This window comes from Vombatus ursinus, unplaced genomic scaffold (assembly GCF_900497805.2).
Source record: "Vombatus ursinus unplaced genomic scaffold, bare-nosed wombat genome assembly UNPS02014773.1, whole genome shotgun sequence".
In the NCBI taxonomy this organism is placed as follows: domain Eukaryota; kingdom Metazoa; phylum Chordata; class Mammalia; order Diprotodontia; family Vombatidae; genus Vombatus; species Vombatus ursinus.
The window spans coordinates 24,384,358-24,400,786 of record NW_020954551.1 but is presented as its reverse complement, the minus strand read 5'-3'; the positions used below and the strand labels follow the sequence as shown (position 1 = coordinate 24,400,786).

The window sequence follows — 16,429 nt, the reverse complement described above, 5'->3', positions numbered from 1 at the left end:
GGTAAGACCTAAGGTAAAATCTGGTTTAAGGCACTTACTAATTGTGTGACTCTGAATATGTCATTTAACATCTGTTTGTCTTACTTTCCTCAACTGTAAAATACCAGTTGTTGTTAGTCTCCAATGAGATATCACACAGCATGGCATATGTAAGTGTTATATAAATGCAAGGTCTGCTCCACCCCCTTATTGCCTTAGAATTGTGGGTGAAAGGGACAGAAGACAGATTTTTTTTCTTTTTCTTTTTCTTTTTTTGGAGAGGCAATTGGGGTTAAGTGACTTGCCCAGGGTCACACAGCTAGTAAGTATCAAGTATCTGAGGCCAGATTTGAACTCAAGTCCTCCTGAGTCCAAGGCCCAAACTCTATCCACTGAACCACCTAGCTGCCCCTAGAAGGCAGATTTTAACATTGCAGGGAACACTCTAAGTGGAAAGTTTCTCTACAAATTCAAATCAACAATTTATCTGTAACTTATACTCTAAGACCACTGCCTGGATACAAAGATGATGTGAATTACTCTGGTCTATGTAGTATATGTTAGAAGCAAGACCACGGATTCTTCCTACTTGCAAGGTTGGACCTCTCTTGACTACAGCAGGTTGTCTATCATAGCAATGTATTAGCTAAGTAACTATAATGAGTGTGTACAATGTGAATTGGAGAAGGAAGTGTGTGTGGGCAGGGATATCCTAGTTCCTTTAGGAAGCTTCTTGAAATGTCTAGGGCAATTGTTCTAAAACATTTTTCCTTTTCTTTTTTTTTCTTTTTTTCTTTATTTTAAACTTGAATACAAAATGAGAAAAGAAACAAACATTTCCATGCATACAACAGAACATAAAAGAAGATTCAATATAAAATAATGAATTTCCATCTCAAGAAAACCTATATAATAAATCCTACATATTGTTTTCAAAGCTGCCCAGTTTTTCTTTGCTTCCTTGTAAGTTTTCTTTTGTTCTCTGCTGTGCACTTTTTACTTTATTTTTCCCCTCCTTCCCCCTTATCCTGCCCTAAAGAAGGTCAAAATTAATTGTGGATATATAGGCATATACACAGATATCTATAAACATACACATATATACACTCATATACATATGCATAAGATGATACTATGCTTATTTCTGCTTGCCATCCATTTTTCTGAAGGTGAATAGCATCTTTTGTAAATCCAATTCTCTCCATGTTTTTCTGAATCAACCAGTTCATCATTTCCTACACCACAGCAATATTCCAACTCAATCACATCCTACCTAAGGGATTTTCTATGAAATTTTTTCACCCAAATTTTCTGTATTCCTTCTATTCTTGGCTGCACAGGTTTTATTTATACAAGAACAATTGAATTTACAATAATAAAAACTTTCAATTTTACACTTCAACAATGTTATCACCTTATAATATGGTTTCGGGTCTGATACTAATGAATCTGCTTCTTTTACATCTCTCCCCTCACCCCAGATTCTTTGAAATTCCTGTCCTTTTGTTTTTCCAAATGAATTTTGTTATTATTTTTTCCAACTCAATAAGACTTTTTTTTAGTAATTTAATGGAGATGCATTAAATAAACAGATTAGCTTAGTAAAACTGTCATTTTTTTAAACTATATATTTACTTTACCTACTTGTGAACAATATGTATTACCTCAGCTGGTTAGACTTAACTTTGTTACAAAAAGTGTTTTATTTTTATACTCATATAGTTCCTGAGTCTATTTTGGCAAATATACTCTCAGGTATTTTAAAATGTCTAGTTATTTTAAATGGTCTAAAACAATATTGAAGATTATTGCTGACACATAGTGTAGTGTCCCTATTTTTCTCTTTTTTGTATGTATTATTCCTATATCATGGGTTTCTTTTTTAATTAATTTATTTTGATTTATCAACAGTCACTTCCATATGCTTTTGAGTTTAAAATTTTTCTCCCCCTTCCTCCCCACCACCATCCCCAAGAGGGTGCACAATCTGATATAGGCTATACATATACATTCCTATTAAACATATTTTCACATTAGTGATGTTGTAAGAATTAGAACCAATAGGAGAAATCACCAGAAAGAGGAAACAAAACACAACAGAAGGAAAAAAATAGCAAATGGTATGCTTCGATCTGCATTGAAACTCCGTAGTTCTTTTTTTGGATGTGGATGGCATTTTCTATCACAAGGCCTTTGGAGATGTTTTAGATCTTTCTATTGATGGGAAGAGTTAACTTTATCAATATTAGTCATCACACAACGTGGCTGTTATTGCATACAACATTCTTCTGGCTCTGCTCACTTCACTCAGCATCAGACCTTACAAGTCTTTCCAGGTTTTTTTCTGAAGTCAGTCTGTTCATCATTTCTTATAGCACAATAGTATTTCATTACATTCATATACCACAACTTGTTCAGCCATTCCCCAGTTGATGGACATCCTCTCAATTTCCAATTATTTGCCACCCTAAAAAGAGCCACTATAAATATTTTTGTACATGGAGGTCCTTTTCACATTTCTATGATCTCTTTGGGAAATAGCCCTAGAAGTGCTATTGCTGGGTCAAAGGCTATGCACATTTTTATAGCCCTTTGGGCATAGTTACAAATTGCTCTCCAAAATGGTTGGATCATTTCACAACTCCACCAACAATGCATTAGTATTCCAATTTTCCCACACCTTCTTCAATATTTTTCATTTTCTTGTTTTGTCATCTTGGTCAGTCTGATAGGTGGGATGTGGTACCTCAGAGTTGTTTTGATTTGCATTTCTCTAGTAAATAGTGATTTAGAGCACTTTTTCATATAACTAAAGATGGCTTTAATTTCTTCATCTGAGAATTGCCTGTTCATATCATTTGACCATTTATTAATTGGGGAATGACTTGCATTCTTATAAATTTGACTTAATTCTCTATATATTTTAGAAATGAGACCCTTATCAGAGATACTGGTTATAAAAAATTATTTCCCAATGTTCTACTTTTCTTCTAATCTTGGTTGCATTGGCATTGTTTGTGCAAAAACTTTTCAATTTAATATAATCAAAGTTATGCATTTTGCATTTTGTAATGTTCTCTATCTCCTGTTTGGTCATGAATTCTTCTGTTCTCAATAAATCTGATAGGTAAACTATTCCTTGCTCTCCCAGTTTGCTTACAGTGTCAGCCTTTATATCTAAATCATGGACCTATTTTGACTTTATTTTGGTACATAGTATGAGATTTTGAACAATGCCTAGTTTCTGCCATACTCTTTTCCAGTTTTCCCAGTAGTTTTTGTCGAAAAGTGAGTTTTTATGCCAGAAACTGGGGTCTTTGGGTTTATCAAATAACAGATTACTATTCTCATTGACTACTGTGTCTTGAATACTTAACCTATTTCACTGATCCACCACTCTGTTTCTTAGCCAGTACCAAGCAGTTTTAATTATCGCTGCTTTATAATACAATTTAAGATCTGGAACACCTAGGCTACCTTCCCCTGCATTTCTTTTCTTTAGTTTACCTGGTATTCTGGACCTTTTGTTCTTCCAAATGAATCTTGTTATTATTTTTTCTAACTCTATAAAATAATTTTTGGTAGTTTGATTAGTGTGGCACTGAATAAGAAAATTAGGTTAGATAGAATTGTCATTTTCATTACATTAGCTCAGCCTACCCCTGAGCAACTGATGTTTTTACAATTATTTAGATCTGACTTTATTTGCATGAAAAGTGTTTTGTAATTGTGTTCATAGAGTTCCTGGGTTTGTTTTGGGAGGTAGACTTCTAAATATTTTGTAATGTATACAGTAAGTTTAAATGAAATTTCTCTTTCTATCTCTTGCTGTTGGGCTTTTTTGGTAATACATAGAAATATTTGCCAATGATTTATGTGGATTTATTTTATAGCTTGAGACTTTGCTAAAGTTGTTTATTATTTCAAGTAGGTTTTCACTTGATTCACTAGGATTCTCTAAGAATATCATCATGTCATCTGCAAAGAGTGATAGCTTTTTTTCTTCTTTGCCTAATCTAATACCTTCAATTTCTTTTTCTTCTCTTATTGCTAAAACTAACATTTCCAGTACAATATGGTAAAACAGTGGTGATAATGGACATTCTTGTTTCACTACTGTTCTTAGTGGAAATGCTTCTTGCTTGTCCCCATGACATATGATGCTTGCTGAAGGTTTTAGATAAATGCTATTTATTATTTTAAGGAAGAGTCCATTTATACCTATACTCTCTAGTGTTTTTAATAGGAATGGGTGCTGTGTTTTGTCAAAAGCTTTTTCTGCATCTATTGAGATGATCATGTGATTTCTGTTAGTTTTGGTGTTGATATGATGAATTATGCTGATAGTTTTCCTTATATTGAACCAGCCCTGCATTCCTGGTATAAATCCTACCTGGTCATAGTGTATTATTCTTGTGATAAGTTACTGTAATCTATTTGCTAATATTTTATTTAAAATTTTTGCATCTATATTCATTAGTGAAATTGGTCTATAATTTTCTTTCTCTGTTTTGACTATTCCTGGTTTAGGTATCAGCACCATATTTGTATCAGAAAAAGAATTTGGTAAGACTCCTTCTTCACCTATTTTTCCCAAATAGTCTATATAGTATTTGAATTAATTGTTCTTTAAATGTTTGTAAATCCATCTGGCCCTGGAGATTTTTTCTTAGAGAGTTCATCAATGGCTTATTCAATTTCTTTTTCTGAGATGGGCTTATTTAAGTATTTTACTTCCTCTTCAGTTAATCTGGGCAATTTACATTTTTGTAAATATGTATCCATTTCACTAAGATTATCAAATTTATTGGAATACAGTTGGGCAAAATAGTTCCTAATTAGGGTATTAATTTCCTCTTCCTTGGTGGTGGATTCACCCTTTTCATTCTTGATACTGGTAATTTTGTTTTCTTCATTCTTTTTTTAATTAAATTAACCAAAGGTTTTTCTATTTTATTGTTTTTTTTTATAAAACCAGCTCTTAGTTTTATTTATTATTTCAATAGATTTCTTAATTTCAATATTATTAATTTTTCCTTTGGTTTTCAATATTTCTAATTTGGTGTTTCATTGAGAATTTTTAATTTGTTCTTTTTCTAGTTTTTTTTTAGTTGTATGCACAATTCATTGATCTCTTTTTCTATTTTATTTATGTAAGCATTTACAGATATAACACTTTCCCTAAGAAATGCTTTCACTGCATCCCATAAGTTTTGGTATGTTGTCTCATTATTGTCATTCTCTTGAATGAAGTTATTGTTTCTATGATTTGTTGTTTGACCCAATCATTTTATAAGATTAGATTATTTAGTTTCCAATTATTTTCTAGTCTATCTTTCCATGGCCTTTTATTACATGTAATTTTTATTGCATCATAATCTGAAAGAATGCATTTAATATTTCTGCCTTTCTACATTGGATTGTGAGGTTTTTATGCCTTAGTACATGGTCAATTTTTGTGTATATGCCATGTACTACCAAGAAAAAAGTACATTCCTTTCTATCCTCATTCAATTTTCTCCAGAAATCTACCCTACCTAACTTTTCTAATATTCTATTCACCTTCTTAACTTCTTTCTTGTTTATTTTGTGGTTAGATTTACCTAGTTCAGAAAGGGGGAGGTTGAGGTCCCCCACTAGTATAGTTTTGCTGACTATTTCTTCCTGTAAGTACCTGAACTTCTCCGCTAAGAATTTGGATGCTATACCATTTGGTGCAACTTCATTGTCTACGGCGCCTTTTGGCAGGATGTAATTTCCCTCCTTATCTCTTTTGATAAGATCTATTTTTACTTTTGATTTGTCTGAGATCAGGATTGCTACCCCTGCTTTTTTTTTTTTTACTTCAGCTGAAGCATAATATATTCTGCTCCAGCCTTTTACCTTTACCCTGCATGTGTCACTTTTTTTCAAATGTACTTCCTGTAAATACCATATTGTAGGATTATAGTTTTTAATCCATTCTGGTATCCATTTCCATTTTATAGGAGAGTTCATCCCATTCACATTCACAGTTATGATTGTTCTCTTTGTCTTTTTCTCCATCCTTCCCCCCACCCCAGTTTATGCTTTTATTTTTCCTTTCTCTTTTCCCCTCCTCACTAGTGTTTTGCTTTTGACTACCACCTCTCTCAGTCCCTCCTCCCTTCTATTAGCCCCTTCCCTTTTCTTCCCCTTTACCCTTACTGCTTCTTCCCTCCTCTTCTATCCACCTTCCCTTTTCTTTCCCCTTTCTCCCTCCTACTGCCTATAAGGCAAGTTACATTTCTATACCTAATTAATTATATTATCCCCTTCTTGAGCCAAATCTGACGAGAATAAGGTTCAAACAATGCTCATCTCCCTCCCTTCTTTCCCTCTGCTCTGCCATAATAGGTTTTTGTGTCTTTTTTTGTAATGTAGTTTACCCTTGTCCATCTCCTTCTTTCACAGTCCATTTTCTTAGATCAGATTAATCCACTCTTAGATCAGATTAATCCACTTACTTGGATCCATTTAACCCACTTGATTAGATTTTTTTTGTATCATTACATCAAAGTCAACTTATATCCACCCCCTCTATGTATACTTCTTTAACATGGTGTAATAACAATACAATTCTCAAGAATTACAAGTGTCATCTTCCCTTGTAGGGTTGTTATCAGTTTACCCTTATTAACAACATATTATATCTTTCTGTCTGGTTTACCTTTTTATGTCCCTCTTGAGTCTTGTATTTGAAGATCAAATTTTCTGTTGAGCTCTGGTGTTTTTATCAGGAAGGTTTGGAAGTCCACTTTTTCATTGAATATCCATCTCCTCCCCTGAAAGATCATGCTCATTTTTGCTGAGTAGTTGATCCTTGGTTGTAATCCAAGCTCTTTTGCCTTATGGAATATCATGTTCCACACCCTACAGTCATTTAATGTAGAAGCTACAAGGTCCTGTGTAATCCTGACTGTGGTTCCATGATATTTAAATTGTTTCTTTCTGGCTGCTTGCAGTAATTTCTCTTTAATCTAGTAATTTTGGAATTTGTCTACTATATTCCTTGGAGTTTTCAATTTGGTATCTCTTTCAGGAGGCAATTGGTGGATTCTTTCTATGATTATTTTACCCTCTGGTTCTAGGACCTCAGGGCAGTTTTCCTTTATGATTTCCTGAAAAATACTCTCCAGACTCTTTTTTTCATTGTGAATTTTAGGTAGACTAATAATTTTTAAATTGTCTCTCCTGGATTGATTTTCCAAGTCAATTGTTTTACCAATGAGGTATTTTATGTTTTCATCTATTTTTTTTCATTTTTTTTGTTGCTGTTTGACTGATTCTTAATCTCTCATAGAGTTATTAGCTTCCATTTGCCCAATTCTAATTTTTAACAAATTGTTTCCTTCTATTAGATTTTGTACCTCCTTCCCCATTTGGCCAATTGTATTTTTTAGGGACTTGTTTTCTTCAGTGTACTTTTTTTCCAGTAGGCCAATTGTATTTTTTAAGCATTCTTCTACCTCTCTCATTTGACTTTTAATCCTTCTTGAAATCTTCTAAAAAAGGCTTTTTGGGCTTCAGACCAGTTCATATTCCCTTTTGAGGCTCCAGATGTGGGTTTGTTGACAATGTTGTACTCTTCAGAATTTCTGCCTTGATCCTCACTGTTCTCATAATATGAATCTGTGGTACATTTCTTTTTACTCATGGTATTTGCCTATTTCCTGGCCTTTAAAGAGATTGAGCTTTCCTCCTGGGGAGTAGAGGGCACTGACCCAAGCTTCTTGTGTTGGGAGCTTTCTGCCTGGTCACTGTCTTTGTATGCTGGGGCCTCCAATGTTGGCAGTTGGAGGCTGTAGGGTTCTTGCAGTCTACCTGGTGTTGGGCTGGAATCAGCAACATTGAAACTCTGGAGGGAGGACTGGGTAATCTGGCCCCTGGATGTTGCCTGTTTTTTTCCTTTCCTTTCACTTTCTTCAGCTCCTTTCAAATGGATGTTGCAGTATGTTTATCTGTCTGGAGCCCCTTCGAGACCTTCACAGATTTTTGCTGAGGCACTGGGAGGCTGCTGTAGAATGCCAAGGCACCTGGTGGTTTTCTGAGCTGGTTTCCACCAGTTCCCCTGCCCTCACCAAGGCATTTGGGGGTTTAGGTGTTGGTGTTTGCCCGCTCCACCACCTGGGTTTGAGGATCTTCTCCTGATGTGCTAAAGTGGGGCTTTCCACTAGCTTGCTGAGAGGTCTCTGATTCTGCTCCCCTTCTGCCAGGGCAAGAGGGGCCTTTCTCATTAATCTCTCAAGCTACCTGGGCTATTGGACTACTGCACCACATTTTTCTTCTGGTTTAGCTGTTCCAGGGTTTTTCCTGGGGTGATATTTTCTGGGCTTTCAGAGGTTGATATGGGAGGGCAAGAACAATTTCCTTTTTACTCTACCATCTTGACTCCTGGCAGTGGAAGTTCCTATTTTTCTCTTTTGATTAAATCTATTTTAGCTTTAACTTTGTCTGAGGTCATGATTACTATCCCTGCTTTTTTTTACATAATAAATTATTTTTCCTCTCTTTCAAGGATGGATTATTTCTTCAAGAACCCTGTCAGGTGATTAGCTATAAGCTATTTGGTCAACTTAGTTACAGGGAATTAAGGACAGTGTGATTGCTCAATAGAATGAGATATTTTTCATAATATAGCTCCCATAGCCTTTGAGTTCCTCCTTCATGTTTATCAAGAAGCAGAAAATCAGTCAGTCAATAAAAATTCATTAAACATATTCAATGTGCCAGACACTATGGTAAACACTTGAGATGCAAGGAAAGTTTACACACAGACACACACACACACACAGACACACACACACACACATTCTTTCCTCTCAAGGTGGTCAGAGTCTAATGTGGGGGCATCAGGGTATTCTTTTTTTACCTCATGGATACCATAATTAATTATTATATGATATAAACTTCCTTTACCTGACCAATGTTTATCTTTAAATTGCTTGTAGTCATGAATAAATTTATATTGTTTATCAACAATATCTCCATAAACTATGATGCCATGAAAGTCCTAATAATTAAAATGCCACTTAACAAGGTATTCTACAAAATCTATCTTATTTTGTAATAGCAATTCATTAGTTTAGGTGTATATAGAGTTTTAATATTTATAGTGACTTGCTTACAACAATCCTGGAACAAGGTACTAAACATCATTATGTCCATTTTACAGATGAAGAAACTTTGAAAGAAAAAGTGATTTGCTTAGGTTTCTTACCTAATAAGTGTCAGATTTGGAACATGATAACAGCTTCTCAGACTCTGTGAACAGGGCTGTATCCATTAGAGCATATTTGTAATGTTCTGTACAATGAAGGCACCATGATTTAAAGGAAAATATAGTCAAAAGAAAGTCAGGAAATTTGGCTTCTATTCACTCTGCTCCTAATTAACTATGTGACCTTGAAGAACTTAGTTCTTTTAATCTCAGATACCAAATATAGAGGTTAGTCTTGGTGATTTCTAAAGTACCATATATGAAGCAGTTAGAATAGTGTTTGGAACATTCTACTTGGAGGCAGGAAGACCTAGGTTCAAATCCTAATTCAGATACTTCATAATTGCATGACTTTGGCTAAGTCACATAACACTTAATTTTTTCATCTGTAAAATGAGGATAATAATAGAACCTACCTTCCAGGGTTGTTGTAAGGCCCCTAGGTGGTGCAGTGGATAGAGCACTGGAACATGAGTCAGAAAGATCTGAGTTCAGATTTGGCCTCAGAAACTTACTAGTTTTGTGACCCTGACCAAGTCATTTAACCCTGTTTGCTTCAGTTCCCTCATCTGTAAAATTACCTGGAGAAGGAAATAACAAAACATTCTAGTATCTTTGCCAAGAAAACCCCAAATGGGGTCACAGAGTCAGACATGACTGAACAACAACAATCAAACTGGGGCTATTAAAAGAATAAAATGAAATAATATTTGCAAAGTGCTATTGAAATCTTACAAGGTTATATAAATTCCAGTTTTTGCTACTATACAGTCTGTCTATAACCATATCTTCCTTTCAGATGTAAATGTCTAGGATTCCATTCATGATGAAAATAGCCTGAAGTGCAAAAAGAAAGAAAAGAAATGAAGATTCCTTTTCCCTAGAATACTCTAATTATATGTCATTTCTTCAGCATAAGCATGCATGTGTGCATGCACACATATATACACACACACCCATGCATACAAATCCTCAATTTACTTCCATTCCAGGGTCTCTTTTCTGCTTTTGTGAATAATGTACATCAATTAATAATTATGTCTTTGCAGATATAGAATTAGTATCAATATTCTGATGGAAACAATACAGATTAAGGTAGTGTAGAAAATCAGCATTCAACTTATAACACTGGGTCATGTGAGATTAGAAAGATTAGACATCAATTCCCCCAAGAGTAGTATCACATGAGAAGCATTTATCTTCAAAAGAGTCATTTCCATGTCATAAATGTATGAAGTAAGAGAACTGAGATGATTAAACGAATTTCCTTCCTTTATGGTCTGACTTTCTATTAATTTTATAGTTCTTATGCCTTTGTTAACCTCCTATCAATTAATCCACAAATATTTATTAAGTAACTACTCTGTGCCAGACTCCTTGCTAGACATGGGAGATCCAAATGCAAAGACTGAAATAATTCTTGTTCTCAAGGTGCTTATGTTCTCATAAGAATATTCTCAAAAGCATATACTGTACTAACCCTATATGGAAAGTGCATTATTTTTTCAAGTAGGAACTGATTTGAAACTTAGATAATTATGTCTGTAAGATGCCTTCATGTGTCCTTGTTCTCTCTGAAAGAAAATTTCAACACTATCTAGGTTTCATGATAGAAATATTGGGCTAATATTTAAAATTAAATTATTATTTTTAAATATGGAAGTAAGATACATAAAATGTCTGAGAACTTTATGATTATTAGGTCAGTTAGAAGGATTCTACATAGAAAGAGGGCAAAGAAGTTTGTTGATTATGTTGAGATGATTTTTAAAATGATAAAATTAAGGGGGCAATAAAGAGGGATACACTGGGAGAAAGGGGAAGGAAGAGGTAGAATGAGGTAAATTATTTCACATAAAAGAGGGGTGCAAGGAAAAACTTTTACAGTGAAGGGGAGGATGAGAGGTTGTGGGCAGCATTTGAATCTTAGTCTCAACAGAATTGGCACAAAGCAGGAATAACATACAAACTCAATTGAGTTTAGGAAAGTATGAGGGGAGGAGGATAAGGTATGGGGGGAAGTATACTGAGGGAGTCAGTAGTGAGAAACAAAATAGACTTTTGAGAAGGAACAGGGAAAAAAGATAGAGAGGGAGGGGTAAATAGGGAAAAATAGGATGGAGGGAAACTCAGTTAGTAATCATAACTGTGAATATGAATGGGATGAACTTATCCATAAAATGGAAGGGGACAGCAGAGTGGATTAAAAAAAAAGAATCTGACAATTTTTTTGTGTTTTTTAGTTTGTTTTTCCAAGAAACATACTTGAACCATAGAGACACAAAAACAAAGGTAAGGGGCTGGAGCAGAATCTATTGTGCTTCAGCTGAAATAAAAGTGAAACAAAACAAAACAAAATGGAGGTAGCAATCACGATTTCAGACAAAGCTAAAACAAAAATTTATCTAATTAAAAGAAGTAAGCAAGGAAATTTCATTTTGTTAAAAAGTAGAAAATGAAATAATATCAATACAAACACATATAAACTAAATGGCATAATATACAAATTCTTAAAGGAAAAGTCAAATGAGCTGCAGGAAAAAATAGACAGTAAATTTATCCTACTGGGGGACTTCAAATTCCCCTTCTAAGATATAGATAAGTCTAACCATAAAATAAAGAATAAGTTAAGGAGAGGAACAAAATTTTTAAAAAGTTAGATATGTTAGACCTTTGGAGAAAACTAAATGAGAATATAAAGAAATCGTTTTTTTTTAAAGTGCAACAGGACAACTGTATTATTAGTCCATAGAAATCATACCCAAATACAGAAAAGTAGAAATATAAAATCCATCTTTCTCAGACTATAATGCAATAAAAATTGTATCCAGTAAAGGACCATGAAAAAATTGGTTACAAATAATTAGAAACTAAACAATATGTGAGATAATGAAAGCTACACATAGCCATATGAAAAATGCACTAAATAATTATTGATTAGAAAATGAAAATTAAAGCAACTTTATGATATCTCACATCTATCAGATTGGCTAAAATGATAAAAGGGGAAAATGACAAAACTTGGAGAAGATATGGAAAAATTGGTACACTAATAAATGGTTTATAGAATTGTGAAATGATTCAACCATTTTGGGGGGCATTATGGAATTATGCTCAAAGAGTTTTACAATGTTTTATACTCTTTGATCCAGCGATACTGGTATTTGGTCCATTTCCCAAAGTTATCAGTGTAAGAAGGAAAAAAAAACCCCTATATGTTCTAAAATGTTTATAGCAGCTCTCTTTGTTGTTGCGAGAACTGGATCCTGAGGGGATGCCTATCAATTTGGGACTGGCTAAACAAGTTGTGTTATATGAAACCGATTGAACACTACTGTGCTGTAAGAAATGATAGCAGACTGATTTTAGAAAATCATGAAAGGCTTGCATGAAATAAGGAAAAGTGAAATAAGCAGACCCAAGGAATCATTGTATGCAGGAACAGCGATATCATTAGAAGAATAACTGTGAATGATTAAGTTATTCTGGGTATTATAAATATTAAAATCGGCTAAAAGGATTTATAAAGGACAATGCTATTCCCCTCCAGAGAAAGAACTGACATACAGAAATATGAATAGTATGGTTTTTACATACACACATGTACTTCCTACATATAATGTATATAATACATAATGTATGTGTGTGTGTTTATGAAATGTTGGCCTTTTCTAGTGCAGGGTGGCTAAGTTGGAAGAAGACATTTCAGAACTTAAAATGAAAGAAAAAAATAAATTAAAAAAACCTAAATGATCTAATTCTAAAGAATGAGTGGGTCAAAGAACATATAATAGAGAGAATAAATAGCATCACTATAGACAATGGCAACAATAAGACAATATACCAACATTTATAGGATGCATTCAAAGCAGTACTTAGGGGAAAATTTATGTCTCTAAACACATTAACAAAATAAAGAGCAGATCAATGAGCTGGGCATAAAAATTTTTAAAAAATAGAAAAAAAGAACAAATTAAAAATCCTCATTTAATCACCAAATTGTAAATTCTGAAAATCAAAGAAAATATTAATGAAATTGAATGTAAGAAAATCTAGTTGTATATCCATTATTTTAGTACATTGATAATCTCACCTCCTCTGAAAGGTCCTGTATACAATAAAGAAACTAATTTCAATATGATATATTATTTCAAAAGATAACAATCTTGGGGCAGCTAAGTGGTGCAGTGGATAGAGCACTGGCCCTGAAGTCAAGAGGACCTGAGTTCAAATCTGGTCTCAGACCAAACACTTGACACTTACTAGCTGTGTGACCCTGGGCAAGTCACTTAACCCCAATTGCTTAAAGAAAAAAAAAGATAACAATCTCCAATTTACAGTAAAATAGATTTGAGATTATATGTATATTCAAATATATATATATATGTATATATATATTCAAATACCGTGTTGAATACATTAGTTCTAATTCAATGACTTACCTCTTACTTTCAATTCAGTATTATCATAAATGGTCTGATACTTGTTTTCTGCAACACATTGGTAAAAGCCTGAGTTTGACACATTCAGCACAGTTATCATGAGTGACCCATTTTCTATTTGAATTCTTTCCTAATAATAGAATAAAGATTCACATATTATTATATTAACATCCTATGAAAAGAATCAAAATTTTAGGGCTATGTAATAAAGTAAAAACTGGTTTTAATTGGAATTCTCTTAAACAAAATCTCTCTTAATTCATCTTTGGGGAATATTTAAAGGAAAATTATAATTGTTCAAAGGGACAATCATAGCTTTTAATCTTGGAGGGACCTTAGAGGTTATGTAGTTAACATCAAATTTATATAGGCAAAAAAATGCCCAGATTTATTAAGCTAGCAAATACCTGAGTTGGGATTTGAACCCAGACAATCTCACCTCCAATACTTGGCTCATTTCATTCTATGGGACATTATGATTACCCAGAATCATTGCATGCAGGTTCTTTGAAAATTTGTAATCAATCTCAATTTAATGCATATAAGTCCATTTTAACCAGAATACTAGATTAAACAGGTTAGTCCATTCCCTGACTATGCCAGAAATGTTGATGTTTACAGGTAAGAATTAAACATGAATTCTAAGTTTAGGACAACTATAAAGCTCTCTGTAATTAACCCTCAAGGTGACTTGGAATTTGATGACCCTCTTTTGGAGGCAAAGGAGAATTTTATTGTGCCCTCTCTTTCTACAGCCTACAGTAAATTGTCCTTAAACACTGAGCATTTCTTCTCTGTGTTAAAATAATATACTTTCTTTCAGTCTCAAGTGCATCTCATGAAATAGTTTAATCATGCAAAGATAACTTAAAACTAAATATTTCAAGCTACACATTACCATTCCCTAGAGATAATAAAAGTCATCTGTAGGAAAACAGAGAGAACATTGTGTGAAAATGGATATATGGGGTAACTTCCACTAAAACAGAAACAAACAATATCTCCAAATGCCGGTCTGAAACAAGAGATGTATTTTTTTTTTTGCATCTCTCACAGAGAAAGGACATGCAGAATTAAGTAGAAAATTGAAGCAATTATTTGGTTAATTTAAAGGGGACAAGTGTGACTACAATATGAGAAGCAGAGAGAGTAATGGGATTGGAGTCAGAGAACCCCTGTGACCTTGGGGGAGGAAGTTCCACTCTCTGCATCTCTGAATCCTCATGTATAAAAATTAGGAGGTTGGACAGAATGACCTTTAAGCTTCCTCCCAGCTCTACATCTTAGATTCTAGGAATTCTGAGAGAAAACACTTTTGCCATTTATAAAAGGAAATTTAAATATAAGGTAAAAGGTTGTTTTTTCTTTTCAATTTAATAATCAGAATTATTTATCTCAGTACTCTACTTTTTTTTGCCTGTTACAACTGGAACAATTTATAAATCTATCTAATTTAAAAAGCAATCTAACCAAAAGTTAAGTCAATGGGATTAACAACAATATATCAGTATATATAAAAATTTGCTTACCTCTGGCATAATAGGTCCACCATTTTTAAACCATGTATAAGGAGGACTTGTTTTCCACTGGCTCTGAATTCCCAAAGTAAAGGCTCATATACTGACAGATCTGCATTTTGGATTTTTTTATCCCATTCTGGAAGTGCTGTTCAAGAAGGAACATTTTTTTTTAATTTTGTGGACAGGTTCCCCAGTCATTTCATGAAAATGACAGACTAAAGGAATTTCATTTCATGAAATAAAAGGATATCCAGAAATAAAACTTGGCAGGATCTAACATGAAATGTATTGGAATCTCTTACACTATACTGGAGTTCTTATTGCACAAGTTAATAATTGCTTGGATTAAAATAAATCTTTATTTCTATATAGGTAATAGCAAGATTGTTGGTTAGAAGGTCATGGAGGAAATTGTTATGGATAACAGAGTAAGGAGAAACATGGTAACTGGAGATATCCTGAAATAGTGCCCCAGGAGAGCCAGTCGACAGTCAGGAGATTGTAGTTCTGGAGTGGAAGTACCTCTTAGAGAGGTGTTCTTTACCACCATGTGTGTGAGTGCATGCATGCCTTTGCTTGTAATCTGGTGAAGAATCTGTCCTCCTTTTCCAAATAATATCTTCAAATGCAAAATAATAAAATACATAGGATTGAAAAGATACAATCATATGAAAATGTAGTTATGGATTTTAAAATAATAAAATGAAAAAGAGTTTCTGAAGCTTGGGTTAAGGATTCCTGCTCTAGGGCATGGTCACTGCTCTGGGTGGCAAGGCTGTTGGTGAGGTAGTGGAGTAGATGGAGTTGAATTGAATGCACCTATGCTTATTTTGCTATGCCTGGGTAAAAAAGTTGAGGTTGTAGGACAAAGGTAAAAAAGATAACAAAGAATTTGATGAAAAGGATGGGTATGTAAGTCTGTGTTAGAAAACATATGGGTTTTCTTTAAAAAAAAACAACTTTTGGGGACATAATGATGATAAATTTGTTTCTTAAGGGTAACCAAGTATAAAAATGACCTAGCCCTCTCACCATGAAGCAGTATGGAACCTTAAGTCAATGAATACAACAGGAGATTAGATAATAAGCCCAAGCCATATGAGCATATGTATGGTTGCTTAGATGGTGTAATATCTGTGCATAATTGGAGTAGGTTGAAACATTCTTTTGCAGACTCTGATGTTTTGACCACGCTATAAAGAGGTGATTTCTTTTTTATCGGTTACTTAGCTGGAAGTGGAGCGGGGCGC

The 16,429-nt window shown here is 33.9% G+C and overlaps 1 protein-coding gene across 1 annotated transcript in view; it reads right to left on the bottom strand.

Moving 5' to 3' along the window:
• Positions 1-16,429, bottom strand: part of LOC114044482 (contactin-6-like) — a 333,761-nt gene that overhangs the window by 127,823 nt on the left and 189,509 nt on the right. The window contains 3 exon segments of the mRNA XM_027863984.1: positions 13,660-13,789; positions 15,189-15,235; positions 15,238-15,324. Coding sequence (XP_027719785.1) covers positions 13,660-13,789; positions 15,189-15,235; positions 15,238-15,324 — 264 coding nt within the window.